The following is a 21,790-nucleotide window of genomic DNA, read 5'->3' on the forward strand; positions in this document are numbered from 1 at the left end:
CTGCTGTGTAGTACTCTATTGTGTAAATGTACCACATTTTCCTTATCCATTCTTCTGTAGAGGAGTATTTTGGTTGTTTCCAGGTTATGACTATGACAAATAATGCTCCTATGAACATAGCTGAGCCCATGTCCTTGTGGTACGATTGAGCACCCTATCGGTATATACCCAAAAGTGGCATTGCTGGGTCTTGAAGAAAATTGCTTCCTAATTTTCTGAAAAATTGACATACTGCTATCCAAAGGGGCTGTACCAGCTTACACTCCCACCAGCACTGCAGGAGTGTTCCCTTTCCCACCACATCCTCTCCAGCATAAGTTGTCATCATTGTTTTTGATCTTGGCCACTCTTATAGGTGTACGATGGAATCTCAGAGTTGTTTTGAATTTTATTTCTGATGGCTAAGGATTTTGAGCATTTCCTCAAGTGTCTTTCAGCCATTTTAAATTCCTCTGTTGAGATTTCTCTGTTTAGGTCTATATTCCATTTTGTTTCTATTGTGTAGAACAATTTCAGGAGTATTGGTATTAGTTCTTCTTTGAAAATCTTGTAGAATTCTGAGCTGAAATCATCTGGTTCCAGACTTTTTGTGGTTGGGAGACTTTTCATGACTTTATATTTCTTTAGCAGTTATAGGTCTATTTAATTTTTTCCTGGTCTTGAGTTAATTTTGGTAAGCAATATTTATCCAGAAAGTTGTCCATTTCCTCTAAGTTTTCTAATTTTGGAATAAACCCATGTATCTTATCGGATACCAGGGCTTTAAAACAAAAAGAAGCAAACTCACCTAAGAGAACTAGATGGCAGGGAGTACTCAAATTGAGAGCTAAAATCAACAAAATAGAAACAAAGAAAGCAATACAAAAAAATCAATGAGACAAAGAGTTTGTCCTTAGAGAAAATCAGCAAAATAGACAGACCTTTATCCAAACTAACCAAAAGGCAGAGAGAGAATATCCAAATTAACAGAATCAGAAACAAAAAGGGGGACATAATGAAAGACACGAAGGAAATCCAGAGAATCATCAGGTCAAATTTCAAACACCATGCCTACTATGAAACACAATACTTTCTAGAGGTCAGTTGCCTTTAAATTATTCCCAAGTACTGTCCGTTTTGCAACAGCTGAGGAGCATTAGCTAACCCCCCATTTTCTTCCCTCATTAAAGATGTCACCACACTTAACTACAAAACAAAATGTTCTTCCCACTTCACTTTCTCAGAGCAAGTCCTCCAAATTTTGGCGTTCTGTGTAACAGACAAGTTGTACAGATTTGACTCACTAGTTCTTGCTCGTTTCATGGATGAAAAATTTCCAAAATGTGAGCATATTTGAGATCAGAGAAATGAAGGCTCTCCTCTAAAGTATGAGGCAGAAAGGAGGTCAGGATCTGGCTCCTCTTAATTGCCTTGCAAGACTTCATGGGCACATGTGATCTCCTCCCCAGAATTACTTTCCTGGGATATAAGCTGAAATTATATTTAGTCTAACAGTGACCTTGGGGGAGGTGAAAGGACATAGGTTCTGCCCTAAGAGGTTAGGAGAAAGACCTAAGGGGACCCTCAGTAAGTAGAAAATGTACATCTGCCTGATGTGATCAACTGTGAAGAGGAAGAGGGTAGTGATAATACCTTACTCATTTCACTATTAAAATGACAGCCATCCTTAGCTCTCAGGCAAGTTCTCATGTTGCTCTTTTCAATTTTTTTTTTTTTTTTGATATTTCAAGATAGGGTTTCTCCGTAGCTTTTTGGTTCCTGTCCTGGAACTAGCTCTTGTAGACCAGGCTGGCCTCGAACTCACAGAGATCCGCCTGCCTCTGCCTCCCGAGTGCTGGGATTAAAGGTGTGCACCATCACCGCCCAGCTCAATTTTTAAAATAAAAATGAAAATAATAGATAAAAGTAGATTAAGTTTTAAAAATTATGCATTTCTCTTCACATCTATCTATCATCTATCTATCTATCTATCTATCTATCTATCTATCTATCTATATTCTAAAAGTTTTAAAGTTTCCAAATAAACTACAAGCATAGAGCATGATATATATATTTATATAAGGTAATGTTACATTTTCATACTGATGTAAAACTGATCATATCTACGTATTTCAAAAAGCAGTGATAAAATTATACTAATAAATTAAGAACGGGATTGTGTAGAGCAGTGAACACTTCAAGCAGACATTTCAATTTTCATGTAACTGAAAAAGTTAATTACTATTATATTGATTAATGATCAGCTTGATAATTTTATTTCAAAATATTTGTACAAGCAAGAATACATGTCAATCACTCATAATTTTCTTCTACTCAGATAAAGATGTTATTTATCTTATTTAACAGTGATATGAGATAAAGTCTGTAATTATTCTTTTGGGTTTTTTATTGCGACTTATTCCTTCACTGGAAAATAATAGTTTTATGAAATTCCTCCAGGAATCTAAGAAATACATGTATGTTTATTTGATATGCAAAAATTTCTGCTGATGGGAAGGCAGACTGCTGAATAGCTGCACAGTATTCACCTTGATCTATCTTACCTATTTCATCAAGATCTTATGCATTCTTTTTTTAAAAAATATTTATTTATTTATTATGCATACAATATTCTCTCTGTGTGCATGTTTGCAGGCCAGAAGAGGGGGCCAGACCTCTTTACAGATGGTTGTGAGCCACCACGTGGTTGCTGGGAATTGAACTCAGGACCTTTTGGAAGAACAGGCAATGCTCTTAACCACTGAGCCATCTCTCCAGCTCCGATCTTCTGCATTCTTATTTGTATTTTGCTGTCATATGGATAATTTTGAGAAAAAAAACTAATTTCTTTGAAATGTATTTACTTTTTATGTAAAGAAAAATAATAAAAAGTAGCCAGCGCTGAAGGAATCCCTAGTTGAGAGGATCACTTGGGAGCACTAATTTGAAGCCAGGTTTAGACAATATGAGGATACAAAACAGTCCACTGAGAACTTTTACACTTTTTTAATTAATTAATTTATTTATTGAAGATTTCTGTCTCTTCCCCGCCACTGCCTCCCATTTCCCTCACCCTCCCCTAAAGAAGTCCCCCTCCCTCGTCAGCCCAAAGAGCAATCAGGGTTCCCTGCCCTGTGGGAAGTCCAAGGACCACGAACCTCCATCCAGGTCTAGTAAGGTGATCATCCAAACTGCCTAGGCTCCCACAAAGCCAGTACGTGCAGTAGGATCAAAAACCCATTGCCATTGTTCTTGAGTTCTCAGTAGTCCTCATTGTCCGCTATGTTCAGCGAGTCCGGTTTTTTTTTTTTTTTTTTTTTTTTTATGTAAGCGGGAAGTTCGAGAACTAGATTAGTTAAGAGTGAAGCCTTTGAAGCCATGTGCAAAGGTGAAGATTAAGGTCCAGTAAGTGTATGGGGTTCAGGGTTCAATCCCTAATGCACCTCAAATCAAGCAGGAACAGAATCCATGTTATAATCATAACCACATCTGGGTCCAGACCTGCACTGTGAAGAAAGCAGCTGTTCTGTGATAAGAATGAGCTCTGAGATGAGCCCTTCAGTCCTATTTCTATGTATTATACTTTCACTCTGTCCCCCTTTCCCTTAGAATGGGAGCACTGTTCCTAGGCTGGCCTTGAACTTGAAACTTCCCTACATTGGTTGCAAACTAAATGGTATTTCAAGAACGTGCAGCCTTGCCTAGCTTGCTGGCTTTCCTTGTTCATGAAAAGAAAGGGTAATGCCGGCCTAGTGTAAGCAGAATTGTGACCTGAGCCTTCCAAGAAACCATGGAACACAGATCCCGGAAACCCTTCTCATTCCCTTTGCTCTAAAAAGTACCTATGTACTCTAAAGTCCCTTTTTCTCAAAACGTCCCCATGTGCTCCAAACTCCCTTTGCTCTAAAAAGTCCCAAAATTTCAGCAGCAATGACACTGATAACAAAGAATTCTGGGTAACAGATTCCTTCTGCCTACACACAGTTACAATGAATTTTTGGTTTGTTGGGATTAGTATGAGAACAAAGATGATGCAATGATGCACAACATATTAATTTTATGTTATTTAAATTCAAAGGCTATATCTCACAATAAAAATTTCCATTTTTGTTCTCTTCAAGAATGTGATATTCTTTACACACACACATACACACACAAAAAGACATACACACGCCAGAGAGGAAAATTTTGAGAAATATAGCCTTATAACACGTGACAAAATTAATTTACTTGTGATAATCAATCCATGTTTATTTTTACTTTAACATGAATGTATATGAGGTAATAATCATTTATCTGTCACATTTTATTAAATATTTTAACCTCTACTAAAACTAATTTCTTCAATCACTTCTTAGGATGACAAATACGACGATATTGTTTACTAGCTTTGGGGTTGAATTAAGCATAGATTTTCTTAAATACCAATTATTCATGCTGCCAGGAAGAGCAGCCACTTTTAGATATGATCTCATTCTTAAGGTTTGAAAATGTTTACTTCACTAAAATGTGAATTAAGAATAATAATAGTAATAAATATTGATAATAGTAGTAATAACAGCACACAAAATGACCCTATGATTTCAGTTTTCACGTTCCTAGTTCTGTCGCATCAGTATTCACTCATGTGGAGAGGATGCTATCAACAAAGCCACGCACACTGATTCTTGACATCTTTACATTTCTCAGAAAATAAATACAATGTTATACATTCATTTTCTATTCCATTCATTTATTTGGGACTTCAGATTCATATTTATATTTCCCAAACTCCTACAACTTAAATGTTGTCCAAGATTTTGAGGAATATTGTTTTCTTTAGATGAGGGCAAAACTCTCTGTTATTATTAGCACATCTATTCCCATACCACTCCACTCTAATGCTTTCTTCTTGCATTCAGAGTCAGGCTCCTTCTTGATTTTCCTGTGATATTTAGCTGGTTCCTCTACCTTTGTTTAACTCTCCATTTGCTTCGGGAAAGGGAGTTAATGAATTTCTAAAACCTTAACATCCCTTTACTTCTGATTTAATGCTTTGCAATTTTTGCATGTCAAATCCAGTTCGTGAGTTGGTTCTTGCTATTCTTGTCTTTCTGTTGTGTTTTGTCTGTCAGCTGATTATTGTTCTTCCTGAATATTAATCAATACTAACATATTCTTATAAAGTGCATTGAAAGCTTTTGAATATGATTTTTTTCACTATATTTTCCTCTCCCACGGTTTTGGATCTTTAGTTCTCTGCCACGATGCTTTATCTCTTTCATTTCTTTTTTCTCTTCACTATGTAGATATGGTAATCTCTTTAGATTTTACAGGTTAGTCAATCTCCTTTTTAAAGTCTATTCTTTCAACATCTGTTTCATGTATACAATTAAATATTATGATATCAACTTCCCATTTCACTTTTCTCAATATCCCATATCATTCTACACGACTCCATCCCAAATTCAGGTATTATTCTTTGTTTAAATGTTTCAGACTACCACATTGCCTCTCAATTTGAGTGTTTCTGTTTTTACTACTATTTTCAGTATGAAAGAAGAGGGTTAGAAACCGAAAGTAAATGGTTTAGTCATGGAAGGAGGCAGGAAGTAGATTAACTAAAACTAAAGACATATGAAAAAAAAACTTAAGAACAATCAATAGCAAACGAATTTCAAAATATAATGTAATCCTTCAGTTTACTAGTATGTAATTTAGCTCATTATTTAAACTTGTAATTCCAAGAGTAATTTTTAATTTCAAATGTCCTAATTGTTTTCTTTTAATGTTTGACTTTTTTTTGTTTTCTTAGTTTTTTTGAAACAGAGTGTCTCTGTATAGCTTTGGAGTCTGTCCTGGAAATCACTCCATAGAAAAGGGTGGCCTCAAACTACAGAAATCACTCTGCGTCTACCTCCCACATGCTAGGATTAAAGTTGTATGCCACTAACACCTGATTGCCTTTATTTCTTAGAGTTTTTGTCTTGACCATTTAAATAAATTTTACCTGAATTTCTTACATTATTCATCTGATCTCATTCAGTAATCTTTACAGACATAGTTAATGCCTAAATATCTGAAGATCTTGTAAGGCTACTCCTGTTTTGATAAATCTGTGAACATTACTGATCAAATATTATATTCCCTTTTTTATACTTTTATAAAAGTTGTGTTTTTAATTTTGAATTTTGAGAACATTTATAGTTTGGATATTATTCTTCTACATCTGGGATCTTCCTGTGTGGCTGTATATAGTCATATATTCTATGAGCACTTTGATATATTTTATTAAAGTCTTAGATTAACTTTTACCTTAGTTTTTCATATGGGAATATTTCAACTTGTAAAGTAGGTTTGTGAAATAAGTGAGATGGTCGTTAATTTCCAGAAAAGACCATTTTATTCACTTAAAGTCTAGGTTTCTCAGTTGACAGTGTTTATACTACAAGGCAATACTAAATGACCATAGGTAGGATTAGATTTTCAACATACTACCGTCATTCTGTGATCCACCTTCTAAGTGTAATTAAAGTACAATGTCATATTCAACATTGACATTAATATTCAAACTTCTCCATTTATATGCAAGCACCAAGCAATGCAGAGTTAACTCATTACTTTTTTTGAGGACTCTCTCCATCTATCTTATACTTTTTTACTCTTTTGGAAACATATTAAAGTATTTGCTATTTATTTTCTCCGTGGCTGTTTTATTGTTAGAACAATTTGCTGTTTTTTCCTGAACTTTTGTTCATTTTCTTTTCACCCACTCCTGTGTACTTCCTTTTACTTCTAGGATTTTGCCTTATAAATAGGGATTGATCGAAAAGCTCTCCCAAACCTATCCCATCCCATCTGTGAAGAACCTCCTGCTGAAATTCATTCTTTTTCTCCAAGAATTAATGCATTTTCACTTCAGTGTTTTCTGATATCTGACTCGTGTGTGATGTAGAACACCCCAATGCCTTCCCTCCTGGTCACCTGCTTTAGCATGGATATTTCAATCACATTAGCTTTATGTCGCTTCCTTCAGAAGAATGTTAAAACTGCCCAAAAGTGATTTTCAATGTTTCTGTGTTTTGCAGAAAGACACATTGTCCTTGTTTTTGATAGGCACATTTGGACAGATGTTCTCTAACTTGAAAATGTCTTAACCAGAAGTCCGTGTAATAATATACCCGGCCTGCAGATCAACCACAATGTAGAACAGAGCTCCTGAAATTCATGCAGGACGCCTGTTAGCCTACAGCTGAACAGAATCATCTGAAGCTTACCTTCTGATGAACTGCTTTGTATCTCCTATGTCTGCTTAAATACTTGTATCCAAAAAGCCCTCTGGCAGCCCAAAGGCAGTGTCTGCTTCTCCCTTCCTGACTGTCACTGGCCAGCACTTTTTGTACTGATGGGGAATGTTTCTCAACCCTGTATTACACGGAAAAATCCCAGTCAAGGGTATTATATGCACTGCCTTTATGTGATCAAGCATTTGATAGTTTTGAAAGTCATGTGTTTAATTACTTTCCAAATATTTTTCCAACTAGATTTCCTGCATCTGGGAAAAGAGTATGAGCCCTTGTGTTTCTTGTGCCTAGGGTATCCATTCATTCATTCATTCATTCATTCATCCTTCCATTCATTCATTCTCCACAATCTATTTCTATAACCTACCACTCTACATATAATAAAATTCTAAATAAAAATCATAAATGAGAAGACTTTTTCAATAAGTACTGTACACACTAATAAACAAGATCATCCATTAATTACTCATAAGCCAGGTTCTCAGCCCAGAATTATCTCTCTATAAAGCTTATAGGCTTTTGGAAAAGAGTTACACCTGTGCCCTGATCACTATCCCCACCCCCAAAAGGAAGAAAGAAAGAAAGTAAAATGAAAAGTAGAAAAGCAGCAAGAAACATAAAATATGGCAATATATTTTTACTAAAAAGTGTTTATATCATTGCATCTTTTAAAATCTGATCTATGGAATAAATCAAATTAAAAGTGTATTCTGTGGTAACCATGTTTACTCCAAATAGTTAAGCATGTGAATAACCTTAAAATGCATCTCTTAATGGCTACTACTAGAAAAATGACTTTCACATACACACTAACTATTTTCATTTTACTTGTCATTTATTTAATCTACAGTAAATAGTAGCAGAATTGCTCTGCATCACTAGATCATTTTATAAACAGAAATATACAATTAACCACAGTAATCTAACTAGACAGACTTCTGAGATAACAAGCCCAATGTCAAAATGAAGTAAAAGCAATACAAATCAGTAATCTGTTCCTTATGAGTCCTAGGCTTTGGGAGACAGAGCTAGCAGCAATATCTAAAATGTGTCTATCAGTAAATACAGAACAGCATGGGTAACTTGAAGAAGCACCATTTCAATTTTCACATCAACAGATGACTACATGCATTACAGCAGGTAAAAATCAGATTTTAAACAAAAGACAGAATGAAGAATGTAATTCGGTCTTTCCCAGATCTCCCGGTGCTGTAGCATCATTAAACTTTCTTGGAAATGATAATGGAAGTATAGTGAAAACCTCAAGTGTTTTGATATCGGTGACAGGAATCCCGAATTTCTTCTGACCCTTGAAGCTCTTGTGAAGCATCCTAAGGTGAAGTGTATTATTTGCTTCTCACTGGGGTTCGGAGATGACAATTTCAGCGCTCCAGTTTCCAAGTATTAACAGGAAAGGTGGAGTGACTGTGGTCTCCATAACTTAAGGAATCACTTTTCTAAATCTGGATTCCCACAACATTATTACCTTATCATCTAATTTTTATTAATACCTGTATACTCTCACAACCTAGTCATCAAAGTTTTCTCTATCCTATGGGCTACAGAATTCTGAGACGTCATTGAATATTACTTTCCTGGGTTCTTTTTAGAGAAAAAGAAAGACACAGATACCTAGGCAAGAGGGAGAAAAAAAAAAAACAGAAAAGCATCTGAAAATGATGTCTTTGGGAAACATCCCTTAAGCCATATGCACTAGACAAATGGAAGGTCCTTGAAAGAGAAATTGTAGCTGTTTACAGAATGGCATTCATATAACATGCTAATAAACTTGAAGGCAAAAATATAATAGAAGAATTGTGCAAACTACCTGTATAGCTTTCTCTTTCCCACCGTAATTGGAACAGGATAAATGTGTAAAATTTTGGTTTGTACTTTCTAATATATTTTACAGAATTAATCATTAAATATTTCTAAATGTGATATATTTTATACTGAAAGATTTGAAGTCAACGTATATATGCATATATGTATATATATGAAGTCAATAAAGCCATATTTATTTATTGGTCATGAATAAAATTTTATAACAGTACTTTAAAGAAATACAATACAAAAGTTAACAGAATATTTAGGCACTAATTTCAAGTGTTAAAGTAAAACTAATATGAAAGAAGGAAATATTAAATTCAAGAGGATTTAGCTGTAATTCATGCTTTAGGGTGAGGTGTATATTGTGAGTAGATATCATTTCTCTCTGTTAGAACCTAGTGGTAATTGTAAAAAAATTAGGGATATGAATTTTTCTATCCAGTGCTAAATGAAAGCCTCTATATTTAGTTTATTCCTCCTAAAATGGACTGTGCTTTTGACACTATTATCAAGAAAAAGTTAAGATGAATTTAAGATTTAACATGGTAGTTCTTCACCTTAACTGATGCTAGTCACATTTTCCCATGCAGGAATAACATCAGAATTTGCTTAGGTGTCAAACTAATGCATGCATGATGCATGCATGTATGTATGTATGTATGTATGTATGTATGTAAAAAGTATAAATAAAAAAAAAAAAAAATAAATATTTCAATCAAACTAAAAATAATTCTTTCTTTCTCTTTTCTGAGACGGGTTTCTCTCAGTTCTGGAACCCAACACATAGATGAGGCCAGCTGACCAGCAAGCTCCAAGAAGCTTTTAATCTCAGTCTCAGTGCTAGGCCGATAAACATTCCTTCATGCTAGGCTTTCTGTGTGTGAGCCCCAGGGAGCATCCGGTCCCTGCCTTAGCCAATGATGGAATTATAAGTGCAGATAAAACATTGGGAATCAAATACTAAAATAATGGGAATATGTAAAAACTCATGTCTGGAAAAATCAGAAATGTATTCATTGGCATAATGAAGCAATTTATAATATAAAGTATAATACCATTCTGAGTAGATTATGGATGAAAATTGAAAATGATGTAGAAATTTACTAATAAAGTATGTTAGAAACAGCAATGAGTGGATGGCTGTGGGAAGAGAATTCCAGTGTTGAGAGACATTGGTAATTGTGGTCACACAGGACTTTTCTAAGTCCCCCCCCCCAACTCCCTTCAGTCCTAAGAGACGGCAAGGCACCCTGCCCTGTGGGAAGTCCAAGGCCCTCCCAACTATGTCCAGGTTGAGCAAGGTATGCATCCAAAGAGAATAAGATCCCCAAAAGCCAGTACATGCAGTAGAGACAAATTCCAGTGCCATTGTCATTGGCCCCTCAGTCTGCCCCAACTGTCAACCACATTCAGAGGGACCAGTTTGATCCCATGCTCGTTCATTCCCAGTCCAGCTGGAGTTGGTGAGCTCACATTAGCTCAGACACACTGTTTCAGTGGATGAACCCCTCATGGTCCTGACTTCTTTGCTCATATTCTCCCTCCTGCTCAACTGGACCTTGGGAGCTCAGTCCAATGCTCAGATGTGGGTCTCTGTTTCTGTCTCCATCTGTCGCCAGATGAAATTACATGGTGATATTCAAGATAGTCATCAGTGTGACTATGGGACAAGGCCAGTTCAGGCATCCTCTCATTCACTGCTCAGGGTCCTAGTCCATCTCAATCATCCCACTTCCCCAAGCTCTTCCCCAACCTTCCCCTTTTCCCCTCTCCTATTCCTTCTATCCTCCACCCCAATGTTCCCAACTTTTGCCGGGTGATCTAGTCTACTTCTGATTCCCAGGTGGATCTATATATGTTTTTCTTTGGGTTTACCTTATTACTTATCTTCTCTAGGATCATGAACTATAGGCTCAATGTCCTTTGTTTATGGCTAGAATCCACTAATGAGTGAGTACATACCATATTCATATTTTTGGGTCGAAATCCACAAATCTTTAAGTGAATCATTTCCACCATCTATAAACAGGTATATTATTGTTTTCCTAGCAAAACGCTTAGTTCAAATTATTGCCTGAACTCTTCAGCATGTTAATTTTTCTCTGGCTACTATTATATTTTTTAAATTTCATTATCATCAGTTCTTATTATGTTAGTACTGACCTCTGGATTCACTAGAATGTTAGAATGGTTAATTGTATTTTATATATTATTTGCCTTTTATTATAGGATAGGAAAGGAGCGCTTTTTATTTGTTTTAATTTAGTTGATTAAACTAAATTAAATTTTAACAATATAAATTATTTTTAAGGGTTTTGTTCACCTTATTAGACTCAAATTGGTAGTGTCAAAGTCTTTGTAAACATATGGTAGCAACTGAACTGACTTCATTATTTGATAAATTTATTTCACCTTACACTGTTGGCATCCCTCAGAGGTCGGTGCTACCCTTGAGGATCCTGTGTGGCTCTCTGTATTTAGAAAAGCCCAGCAATCTGGATACGCAGAAGCAGAATTTTGTAGCAGCCCAGTAGAGCCCTGGTTGTGATCATTCACTAAGACAAGGTTGACCCTGAAGACATATTTCAGAAAATCCTAATGACTTTTCATTCAGAGATTCTCCTGGACTTCCAGTGGCTGGAAATTCATCGTTTCAGACATGGAAGTGTGGTGATCCGTGTCTTTCAGAAGTTACAATCACTGTATTTGTTTTTCTACTGTCCCCTGTGCCTTTGTAGAGGACAAAACTTCTGAACACATTAGTAAATGGGATACAACTCAAATTGAGCACAGTCCATCAAACATTTCTTGTTGGTTCTTTTGTATCTTTCACAGAATTCCCGACTTGTGAGCCTCAAACTCAGTTCATATGCAAGAGCGGAAGATGCATCAGCAGTAAATGGCACTGCGACACTGGCAAGTACCAAGTGCTCACGGCACAGCATGGACCAAACTGGAGCCCAGCTCTCTGGGCTGTCTGGCTTTCTCAAAGGAAGTTTGCAAGCAAAGCTTGCAGAGCCAAGCAAAGTGGCTAAGAAAAGTGGTGAGCGGGCAGCTGGCACAGCACTGGGGATCAGCGTTAAGGATAATGGAGCATGATATTTGTCCCATGGGGCTTTAACAGTGCTTCATTTTCAGATATTATTTTGGGCATAGGCTAAATCTACAAAGATGAATAAGGAGAACAATTAGGGAAATGACCAGAACAACCTCAGGTTCCCAAAGCATTTATATAACCTTGGCAGTTTAGGAATTATGGTGCAATTATCTAGATGATCTTAGCTCTGTCCCCTTGCTTTTTATGTACAAGTAATGTTTTTCTCCTGTACTTAATTGTGTCATTATACCAAGTCGTTCTAAATGCAGGCAACTGAATTATATATTAATCAATGTCATTTAGTTCCATTTAATCCACTGTCTTTGAGTGTTCCCCTCCTCTCCCTCTTGCAATGATCAACACTGAGTATGAATCGTTTCTAATTGAACATACAGTTCCCATGTACAAATCCAGTTGGGTAGGTAGCAAGGGAGGAATGAACAAGAAGAAATCATCTTGTCAGAGCATAGACACAAAGGCGCTGGGTAGAAGATGCAGCGACAAGTTCTGAGGCACATAAACGGTAGCTTCAGGAAGCAATTTCAGCATAATGCTATTGCACTGTATCACTTATACTTCCCAAAGTCACCACTTTCTGCTTAGTCCTTGTGGTGGTGAGGCAGTTAGCTGGTGGTTAGTTATTTATAAACCAATTAGATTTTAAGATGCAAAATCCAAAGTCCATGCTTTCTTTCTCTTGGTTTTGCATTTTCTATTAAACCAGAAGAGATCTGATGTCAGTGTAAAATGAGACTAATTGACTGTTCATGGGAAATGTTGCTCATGAGTGTATCTTTCCTTTTCCAAAACCGTAAGCAAATTCTGCATAGAAAATGTTATAAACGTAAGAGAAATGTTCTTCCAAGTTACTTTTTACTAGCTTTTGATGTTTCTTTCCAGATGATGACTGTGGGGACAGGAGTGATGAGGTGGACTGTGTGCACTCTTGCTTTGATGACCAGTTCAGATGTGCCAGTGGCCGGTGTATCCCAGGGCATTGGGCCTGTGATGGTGACAATGACTGTGGAGACTTCAGTGATGAAACACACGTCAATTGTTCCAAATTGGGTCAGTAATCTTATAAAACTATGAAATATCAGTATAGGTTGATGCATAATTTAACTATTTAGAGTATATTATTAAATCACAATTGAACAGCTCATCACATTAATAATACACATAAAGAGTAGGTTAATATTACCTTTGACCTTCTGTCTTCATTTTTTTTTTCTTTTCTCCTCCCTGGTTTCTTACTTCAGCTGTGCCCACTGCTGGGTTACTTTTTGTGGTTGTGGCTTTCTACATTCATTAAGTGCTTTGGAACCATTATTCTAACCTCATAAAAATTTTAAAGTGCCTCAAAAAGGAACAAAAATCACACACAAGTGTAGTTTTACTTTGATAATATGCCAAATCTCTTCTCTTGACTTTTGAGACAAGTATTTAGTAATAGATCTAATTATCCACAGTTCCAGAAAATTGACTATCACAAATAAAGAGAGCAAAGAGCCCAGGACTGTGGTTCTGAGCATATCTGTGTTAAAACAGACCCTGTCAGCAGCATGCATTAATTTGTAAAATGTAATCTACCATCAGATATATTCGTGTGTCAAAAAACAATATTGTGTTCACAGCTTTTAAAACAATAACAGTGTTACCTTTATCATTTAACAGACATTTTTTCCTAAGAGAATTTCTTTATTCATTCTATAAATATTATTCAGTACTAAGGGCTAACTAAAATGATTAAGCATCCATGGCCTCTCTTTAAAAGGGTGACATGCACATGTATGAACAATAACATGCTTTATTTAAGGTGGTGGAATCTAGCTAGTCAGTTACACTGTGGAAACTTAGTTTTCAAAGACTTTTTCCAATAACCACATCTGTCTTCTCCAAACATTTGAGATCTCATATGACTGTTAGTATCTCAAGGATATTCTTCCGTGTGGTTTTCTCTCTGTCATTGAAAAGAGTGGCTAGCTCTGCATCCTGCGTTTTAAAAAAAAAGGTCCCTGGCTTTTCTGCAGATTTGCCAATTGATTCATTTTATTTGGTCTACGTTATTAGAATCATAGGAATGATCCAAAATGGCTGTTCAAGGTCCTTAAGCTCTGAGGCAAGGTGATATAAGTACTTACATTATTGGTCTCGATATGATTTATAATAGTTTTCTTTTGGGGGGAGGGGTGAACAAAATAGAAACTAGAAAGGAAGCAGGAAACTACTGAAAAAATTTTTCATGTGGACATTTGAATTGAATTGTCTTTGAATCAGGGGAATGTTGAATTATTGAGAGAGCTAATATTAAATATGATCTGTCTCTTTGTCTTCATTATGTGATAACCTTATGTCCCCTCTCCCTTTCTTTCCCTTGCCTCTCTTCTGTCATTCTCTTCTTCTTCTTTCTCCCATTGTATTTGTTGCCTGAGAATATGAAAAATGAAAATTCTTATTACTAACTGTGCCTAGAAAATAATTACTTGGAGATAGTTTTCCTTTTTTTAAATTAAGTATTACAGCATCCATCTAGAGGGTAATTGACACCTCATTAAAGCGCTGCAGTTTAGCTCATTTACCCTCCTCACAGATGTCTCTTCAGGCTTCTCATAGGGTATGCATCTGTGGCATGCTGGCGATGCCCCATAATATGCTAGGAAAGATAAATTGCCCCGAAGTTAATTTATTTTCACCTAGAAACAAGATCTTATCCCTCTTTTCTATGCATATTTGTCGATAGTTAAAGAGACAATTGCACTTTACGAAGTTTGAAAAGATATGTCAGCCTCATAAATACCCATAGCCTCTTGTAGACTCTAGAGTGTTTCCAGTTGAATTACCATATGAGCAAAGAGATTTTAATTTTGTTTTGTTTTGTTTTTTGAGACAGGGTTTCTATGTATAACCACCCTAACTGACCTAGAACTCACTCTGTAGACCAGGTTGGCTTTGAACTCACAAAAATCTTTCTGTCTCTATCTGCCCCTGCGTCCTTAGTGCTGGGATTAAAATCTTGATGTCCCACTTCCTGGCTGAGACATTTCAATGTTGACGGGCTTCTTTCTCACAACAACTCAGTTTCTCCGCATATTGCTATAAAGGCCAGACTGTCAATGTGACCATCTTACGATGTGGAACACTAAGGCAATGATTCATGGACATGTTTCAAGAAACATGAGAAAATTTGAGTTATAAACTATACAAGGATTCTTTAACCAAGAATGCTTCATGATGAGGACTGGACACAGCAATTGAGTAATGGTGACATTTAGGATGGCTTCAAGACAAGAGAGCCCCTTGCTTTTCATCCTCTATTATTTTGATTACACTTTCTGGTACAGAAGTTATGAAATGCTATTGACATATAATATGGAAGTTATTATCACACGTAAGACTTATGTGGCGAGTGACAAGGTAGAGATTTGATGTAATTAGTCCCATAGTTCAGTTTCAAAACCTGCTGTGGAAGAAAGAGCAGGAGTTTCTGGCTTGAGTTTAAAGACTAGCTGTCAAAGCTCATTAAATCCCCCCCCAAATAATTGCTTAGCACTTTGCTCTACACTTCCTGGAAGACGGAGCATATGGTGAAGTCCCTCTTGACTCAAGTTTTTTTTTTTTTTTTGAGGGAATAAAACAGTTCACAATTGGAATAGTTTATATAGAATATCCACTTCATAAAATTTCATATAATTCTTACTCAGTTTGTGTTCTCTCTGATATCACATTCAGAAAGGAAGTATTTCCATGACCATGGTGGGTTTTTCATCAGAATGTGAAAAGCAACTCTAACAGAAATTGTTCTCTTTGGTGTTAATGAGCATCTCACCCTTTGTCTCTTAATTTTCTTTTGTTTGGTTGCTCATTTTATAACTTTCTATAGTCAAAAAACACAGTGACTTCATAAAGCATTGTTGTTATACACATACACACACACACGAAAGAGTCAAGATAGAGTAGGTAAGACAGAAGGAAACAGAGAAAGAAGGAGAGGGAGAGGGAGAGGAAGAGGGAGAGGGAGAGGGAGAGGGAGAGGGAGAGAGAGAGAGAGAGAGAGAGAGAGAGAGAGAGAGAGAGAGAGAGTCAATTTCATTAATATAAAGCCATCCACAAGGGTTCTATCCTTTGGTTTGGTTTCTGTCTCTCTTCACTTGAACTGAACTTTAAGTTTTGCTCTGCCATATTTCTCCTGTCATAGCCATTACCTTTGTATTTTGTTAATTTCAGTTGTCCTAGGTGAATAGTTTTTGATTTGTTTATTTTTTAAAGACCTAGTTATACTCATAGAACTTAGTATAGAAGAAGTGCTTGAAAAACCAAGCATGGCTGTGTACTTAGGTACTGAAAGGTTCATACAAAAAGATCATTTACATGTGTTTTACTTACTATCTGATAAAACACCATGACCAAGGTGACTTATAGATGAATGAGTTTATGGGGACTTACATGTTCAGAGAATGCATCCATGACCATCATGGCAAGCAGAAGACAGACAAAGGGAAAGAGAGAAGAAGGAGGGAAGGAGGTAGAGAGGGAGAAAAGAGAGAGGGGGGATGGTATGAGCTTGTAAAACCTCAAATCCCAGCCCCAGAGACACACTTCCTCCAAAAAGGTCACACTTGCCTTCCCTAATCCTTCTTAAACACGGCATGAAGCATTCAAATATATGAGCCAATGAGGGTCATTCTCATTCAAGCTCCCACAATATGTAAACATATCCTGTCAAAGAGAGATCAGTTGTTTCTTATAAGTGTCCAATTCTACTTATGAAATAGTAGAAGAATAGCTCTGAATAATCTTGATAAGCATAAATACAAATGCATAAAATAATTATGATTTCACTTTGACAGCTTTTATTTAAATTAGGTAACAGTCTACTCAGGCCTTTTTCCAAATCTGACCTTTATTCCACTCTTGGTACAAAACACTGCTAATACCTTTACAAGATTATTTCTCTGTTAGTCTCCTCTGGAAATCTTTTTAGAATTAATATCCAATAATTTATCATGTTCATAATAGAGGAGGTGACATGTTTTTCTTACAAGTTTAGATTTCACCTAAACTTTGAAGTTTTTCTTAAAAGCAATTTAATAATGTTCACGTATTTGCATTCTACATTTTAAAGGAACATCTAGACAATTGTGATTTTCTTATCATTGTTTCTAATGCCTCCTGTGTGGCTTTTAGAAATACTTATTACCTGCTGCACTAAGTGAACAAGTTGGTTGATTTTGATTAATTCTGTGACAAGTGATCTCTTGTTTATATATCAAATACAGTGCAAATACAAATTGAAAATTGTGTGTGCATGGATCTTCAGTGTTGATTTATTATCAGCAATGCTTGATCTAATCCATTAGGCAATCATGTAATCTGTTAATACACGTGCTCACACATGTTCACATCCCTCCACCCACATGGTTATTTTTATTCTGATCTAACCATCAATTCTTTCTGCTTTGAAAACATATGTTGTTCTTTCCTTTGGTCCATTTCCTTAATAATTCTCTCATCTCATATTTTGTTGTTTCCAAATTGTAAAAAGAAACCAGAATAATCTCATCTTATCCTTCTACCTTTGTGGCCATAGGTTCTATTTAATGCACAGCAAATAACTATTGAATATAAGTTTTATTTTTTTTCTGGAACACAGAATTTCTTTTCCTTGTCAGAACTCATGTCATCTTTATTTTGCCTCTATGGGTAATGATATGTTTGGATGTAGATAAACGATGTATAAGATCCTGGGATATACATAATGATATGCAAGATTATATGTATTTATCCGGTTCTGCTCATCTATTTCAGTAAACTGTCATTTTCACCTATCTAGTAATTATTCGCAATCTCAGCCCAGGGTTCAATAAAATAAAATCACAGGCTATTTCTCTTATCTCTTGTTCTTGCACTTCTATATGGTTGTTAGTACATTTAAAATCATTTTTGCATCTGCTAAGTAAGTTGCAAGTAACATTGAGGAAAGGTAATTGTTGATAAAACGGTGATAGAAAAATAAGAAAATGTGTTGGTGACTTAGTTATCACCAGGTACTTTGCATTTCTGACTTGCTTATGACATCCAATACCCATGATTCACAAGATCAAGGTAGTTGTATAGAAGTCCACAGCTTGAGCTCTTCATAAAGATCAGTGTTTCTGCTCTATCCAGCTGTTCAGATTGCTATTGAGCATATTCTGTTTGTTCCAACTTTGTATGACTTAAGATATATATATATATATATATTATTCACAAGTAATTACTCTCCTACTCGGAATGATATATTTGGTTCTATGAAAAGATGAGAGACGGAAACACCTTTCTTTTTACTACAGGCCAATCTAATGAAATTCTCAATGGGTGCCCTACAGACTCTGACCTTTATACTAAACAGTAGCAATAAGTAGATATGACCTTCCTTTAAATTTTAATCTCCTTTATCCCTCACAATCCATCTTATTAAATCGATTCTGGAGCCTTTCAACTGGAACAGCTATGGACATTCCTACACAGACAATTTTAATGTCTCTCCCAAAAAATGTTTTCTCATCATAAGGAAGCTGGGAAAAGACCACAGACCATTGGGCTGAATTATTGTGTCTCACAGATAAGGACATGTATTCATCTAAACAACCCCTATCCCTCTAAGTGTGTAAAGAACTGGTTTTCTGTGTAAGAAATACCGAGGCTCAAGTCTTTGAACCAGGAAGATATATTCAACAGAGTTAGACTGAAATGAAACATTGACAATACCACTAACCAACCAAAGCAAACTAACGTTCTACCCAGGGAGGATTTGGGTACTCAGAACAGTTGTCTAAACCTGATAGTAACTGAAAAATCGGGGTACTTGTTTAGTAATGGGGAAAAGAAAAGCAATTCTAAAGGAAGAAAACTTTTGATTTCCCACACACACCATATACACCCCAGTGAAATATTCAAATAAGCGGTAGAATTCAGTCTTATCCATGTAGGAATCAAAATACCAAAATTTACGTTAGTAGTTCCAATAAACCACCCTGTCATTTTTTCTTTCATGAAAACCTTCAAATGGTAGTTTCTAATTATTTCTAAAAATTTGCGAAAATGACAGAAAACTTTACTGTGTTAATGGTTAAAAATGCATACTAAAGATATCCCTGCACAAGGTTCACCTTCTACCCATCTATAGGGTACCTTTTCCTCAGAGCACACAAGCAGGACAGCAAGGGTATAGGGTATATCTTTTTCACTTATTCAGTTAATTTGGAGACTGACCCAGAATCTGGCCATGTGGTCACTCACTTGCATATTTTTTTTGCTATTTTAAAGCTGATAAGGGTCTTCCTTTTCTTCTTGTATGAACATCTATTACACCAAGTTCCCCCTCAGTTTCTCCATTACTAACATTTTGTATTATTTTGTGATGAAATCTTGAATTTCATTTAGTTTTTCCCCTTTGTGTACATTCATTTATTTTTCTTTTTTGCTATTTTTGTGATTTAGAGATTCTACCTGAATGTTTGAAATTACACAAATTTAATTTGCAAAAAAAGAAAGAGAAATATTAATTTATTTAGAAAAGAGAGAGAAAGAGGGGCTTGGCACATGTATGATGGTCAGAGAATAATTGTGGGGAGGGCAAATTCTCTCCTTCCACAGTATATTCAGAAGAACTAACTAGGGTTGCCATATTTGCAACAAAACGTAGCACCCAAGCTTTACTACCAAATCTGCATGCCTTCTGTGTAGCCTTGGTGACAGGGAGGTCTGCCTGTACAACTGTCATTAGAGACAGACCTGATCCTGTTGTTTCCTCCTCCAACACCTTTCCTGAGATTTTTGTTCTAAGTAAATCTACCAGTATGCATGGAAGAAAACAACAAAATCACTGCCGGTAATTCTCGGTATATTTGACTGAGAAAGAAGTGTGACTTTAAACATGAAGGAATTTGCAAATCAAGTATTGACAAAAATCATAGTAATGTTGTTATTCGTCTTAATGAAAGTATAAATTGCTCCCTCACAAAATAAAATTCAATGTAAATTTAAGTTTTGCTAGATGTTGATAAAGATACATCTGTTTTCAATGAAATATAAACTGCATGGATTAACTTTATTCTCTCACAGATTGATTTGTTTTCTTTGGAAACTGTTAATACTGAGATATCAAAACAATGTTAATTACTAATGGATTTTATCTATAAGAAAACACTGTTTTCCAAGATAAATTATATCTTTAAGTTCATTTGAACTTTAATACTGCAAACACTTTCACATCAATAGCAAATAAATCTCAAAGGATTTTCTTCAATTACTAAAAAAAAGATCACTTTTGTTTTTCTTCCTTTTATTGAAAACTGATTCTTTTTTCTTACAATATATCCTGAATGTATGTTCTTTACTCTTTACTCCTTCCAGTTCCTCCCCACAACTCTTCCCTCTGGGTCTACTCCCTTTCTGTCTCTCATTAGAAAGGAACAGGCTTCTAAGCAATAACAACAAAACATGACAAAAATAAAATATAATACAATAAAACAGAAACTATTTTCTTTAAGGTAGACAAAGCAACACAAAAGAGTTGAAAAGATGATCAATGTTAGGCACAAGAATCAGAGACCCATTCATTAACATTCTCAGGAATCCCATAAATATATTAAACTGAAAACTCTAATAAATAGAGGAGGTGATGCAGACCCATGTCTGTTCTGTGCTTGCTGCTTCGGTTTCTGTGAATTATTATCAGCCTTGATCATCTGATCTGAAGAACCTTGATCTCTGGGCTTCTTCCATCCCCTCTGTCTTTCTTTCTGCCTTCTCTTTCATAGGGTGCACTGAGCTCTGAGGAGAGGCTCTCAGTTCCCATACTATCCCTCAAATGCCCCTCAGTTTTACCTGTGTCTTCTCTTATTCTCTCCCTTAACCCTGTGTCTCCTTCTCTTCCCCACTCTTTTATCCCATTACCTTCCTCTTTGTCTTCAGACCCCTTTCCATGGGAGATCCATATATCCTAGTCCCATGTATACCTAAGACTCTAGGTCTACCGATTGTAAGTTGGTTATCATTTATTTAATATCTCATATCTACATATAAGTGAATATATACAATATTCTGTATCTGCATTGCCTCATTCAGACTTTTTTATTTTCATTCATTGCTTATAAATTTCTTGTCAGTTTTTTTTTTAATGACTGCATAATTCTCAGTCTTTTCTAAATGTTCAGTATTTTCTTCATCCACTCTTCTGTTGAAAGAAATCCAGCTTCTTTCCAGTTTCTGGCTAATATGAGTAGAGCAGAAATTAAAAGAGTGGAGAAAGCATCCTTGTAATAGGATGAGGGCTCATTTGTATATGTCAAAGATTGTTATAGCTGGATTGTGAGGTACATCAATTTTCAACTTTTCTGAGGAATTGCCATATTGATTTGCATAGTGGCTGTACATATTTTTACTACAGCCCACAATGAATGAGGGAACACTCATCCTTATTCTATCCTTATTCCATATCATCACCAACATGAGCTGTCACTTGTGTTGTTGATGACTGCCACTCTGACCAGCATGAAATGTAATCTCAATGTCGTCTTGATTTTTATTTCCTTGGTGGCTAAGAATGTTGAACTTGAAA

At 35.8% G+C, this 21,790-nt stretch overlaps 1 protein-coding gene across 1 annotated transcript in view; it reads left to right on the forward strand.

The window, feature by feature from the left end:
• Positions 1 to 21,790, forward strand: part of Lrp1b (LDL receptor related protein 1B) — a 1,445,827-nt gene that overhangs the window by 775,333 nt on the left and 648,704 nt on the right. The window contains 2 exon segments of the mRNA XM_050139953.1: positions 11,928 to 12,008; positions 13,090 to 13,257. Coding sequence (XP_049995910.1) covers positions 11,928 to 12,008; positions 13,090 to 13,257 — 249 coding nt within the window.

The sequence above is a fragment of the Alexandromys fortis genome, unplaced genomic scaffold, assembly GCF_014885135.2.
Source record: "Alexandromys fortis isolate MF-2015 unplaced genomic scaffold, M_Fortis_MF-2015_v1.1 scaffold_33, whole genome shotgun sequence".
Lineage (NCBI taxonomy): Eukaryota > Metazoa > Chordata > Mammalia > Rodentia > Cricetidae > Alexandromys > Alexandromys fortis.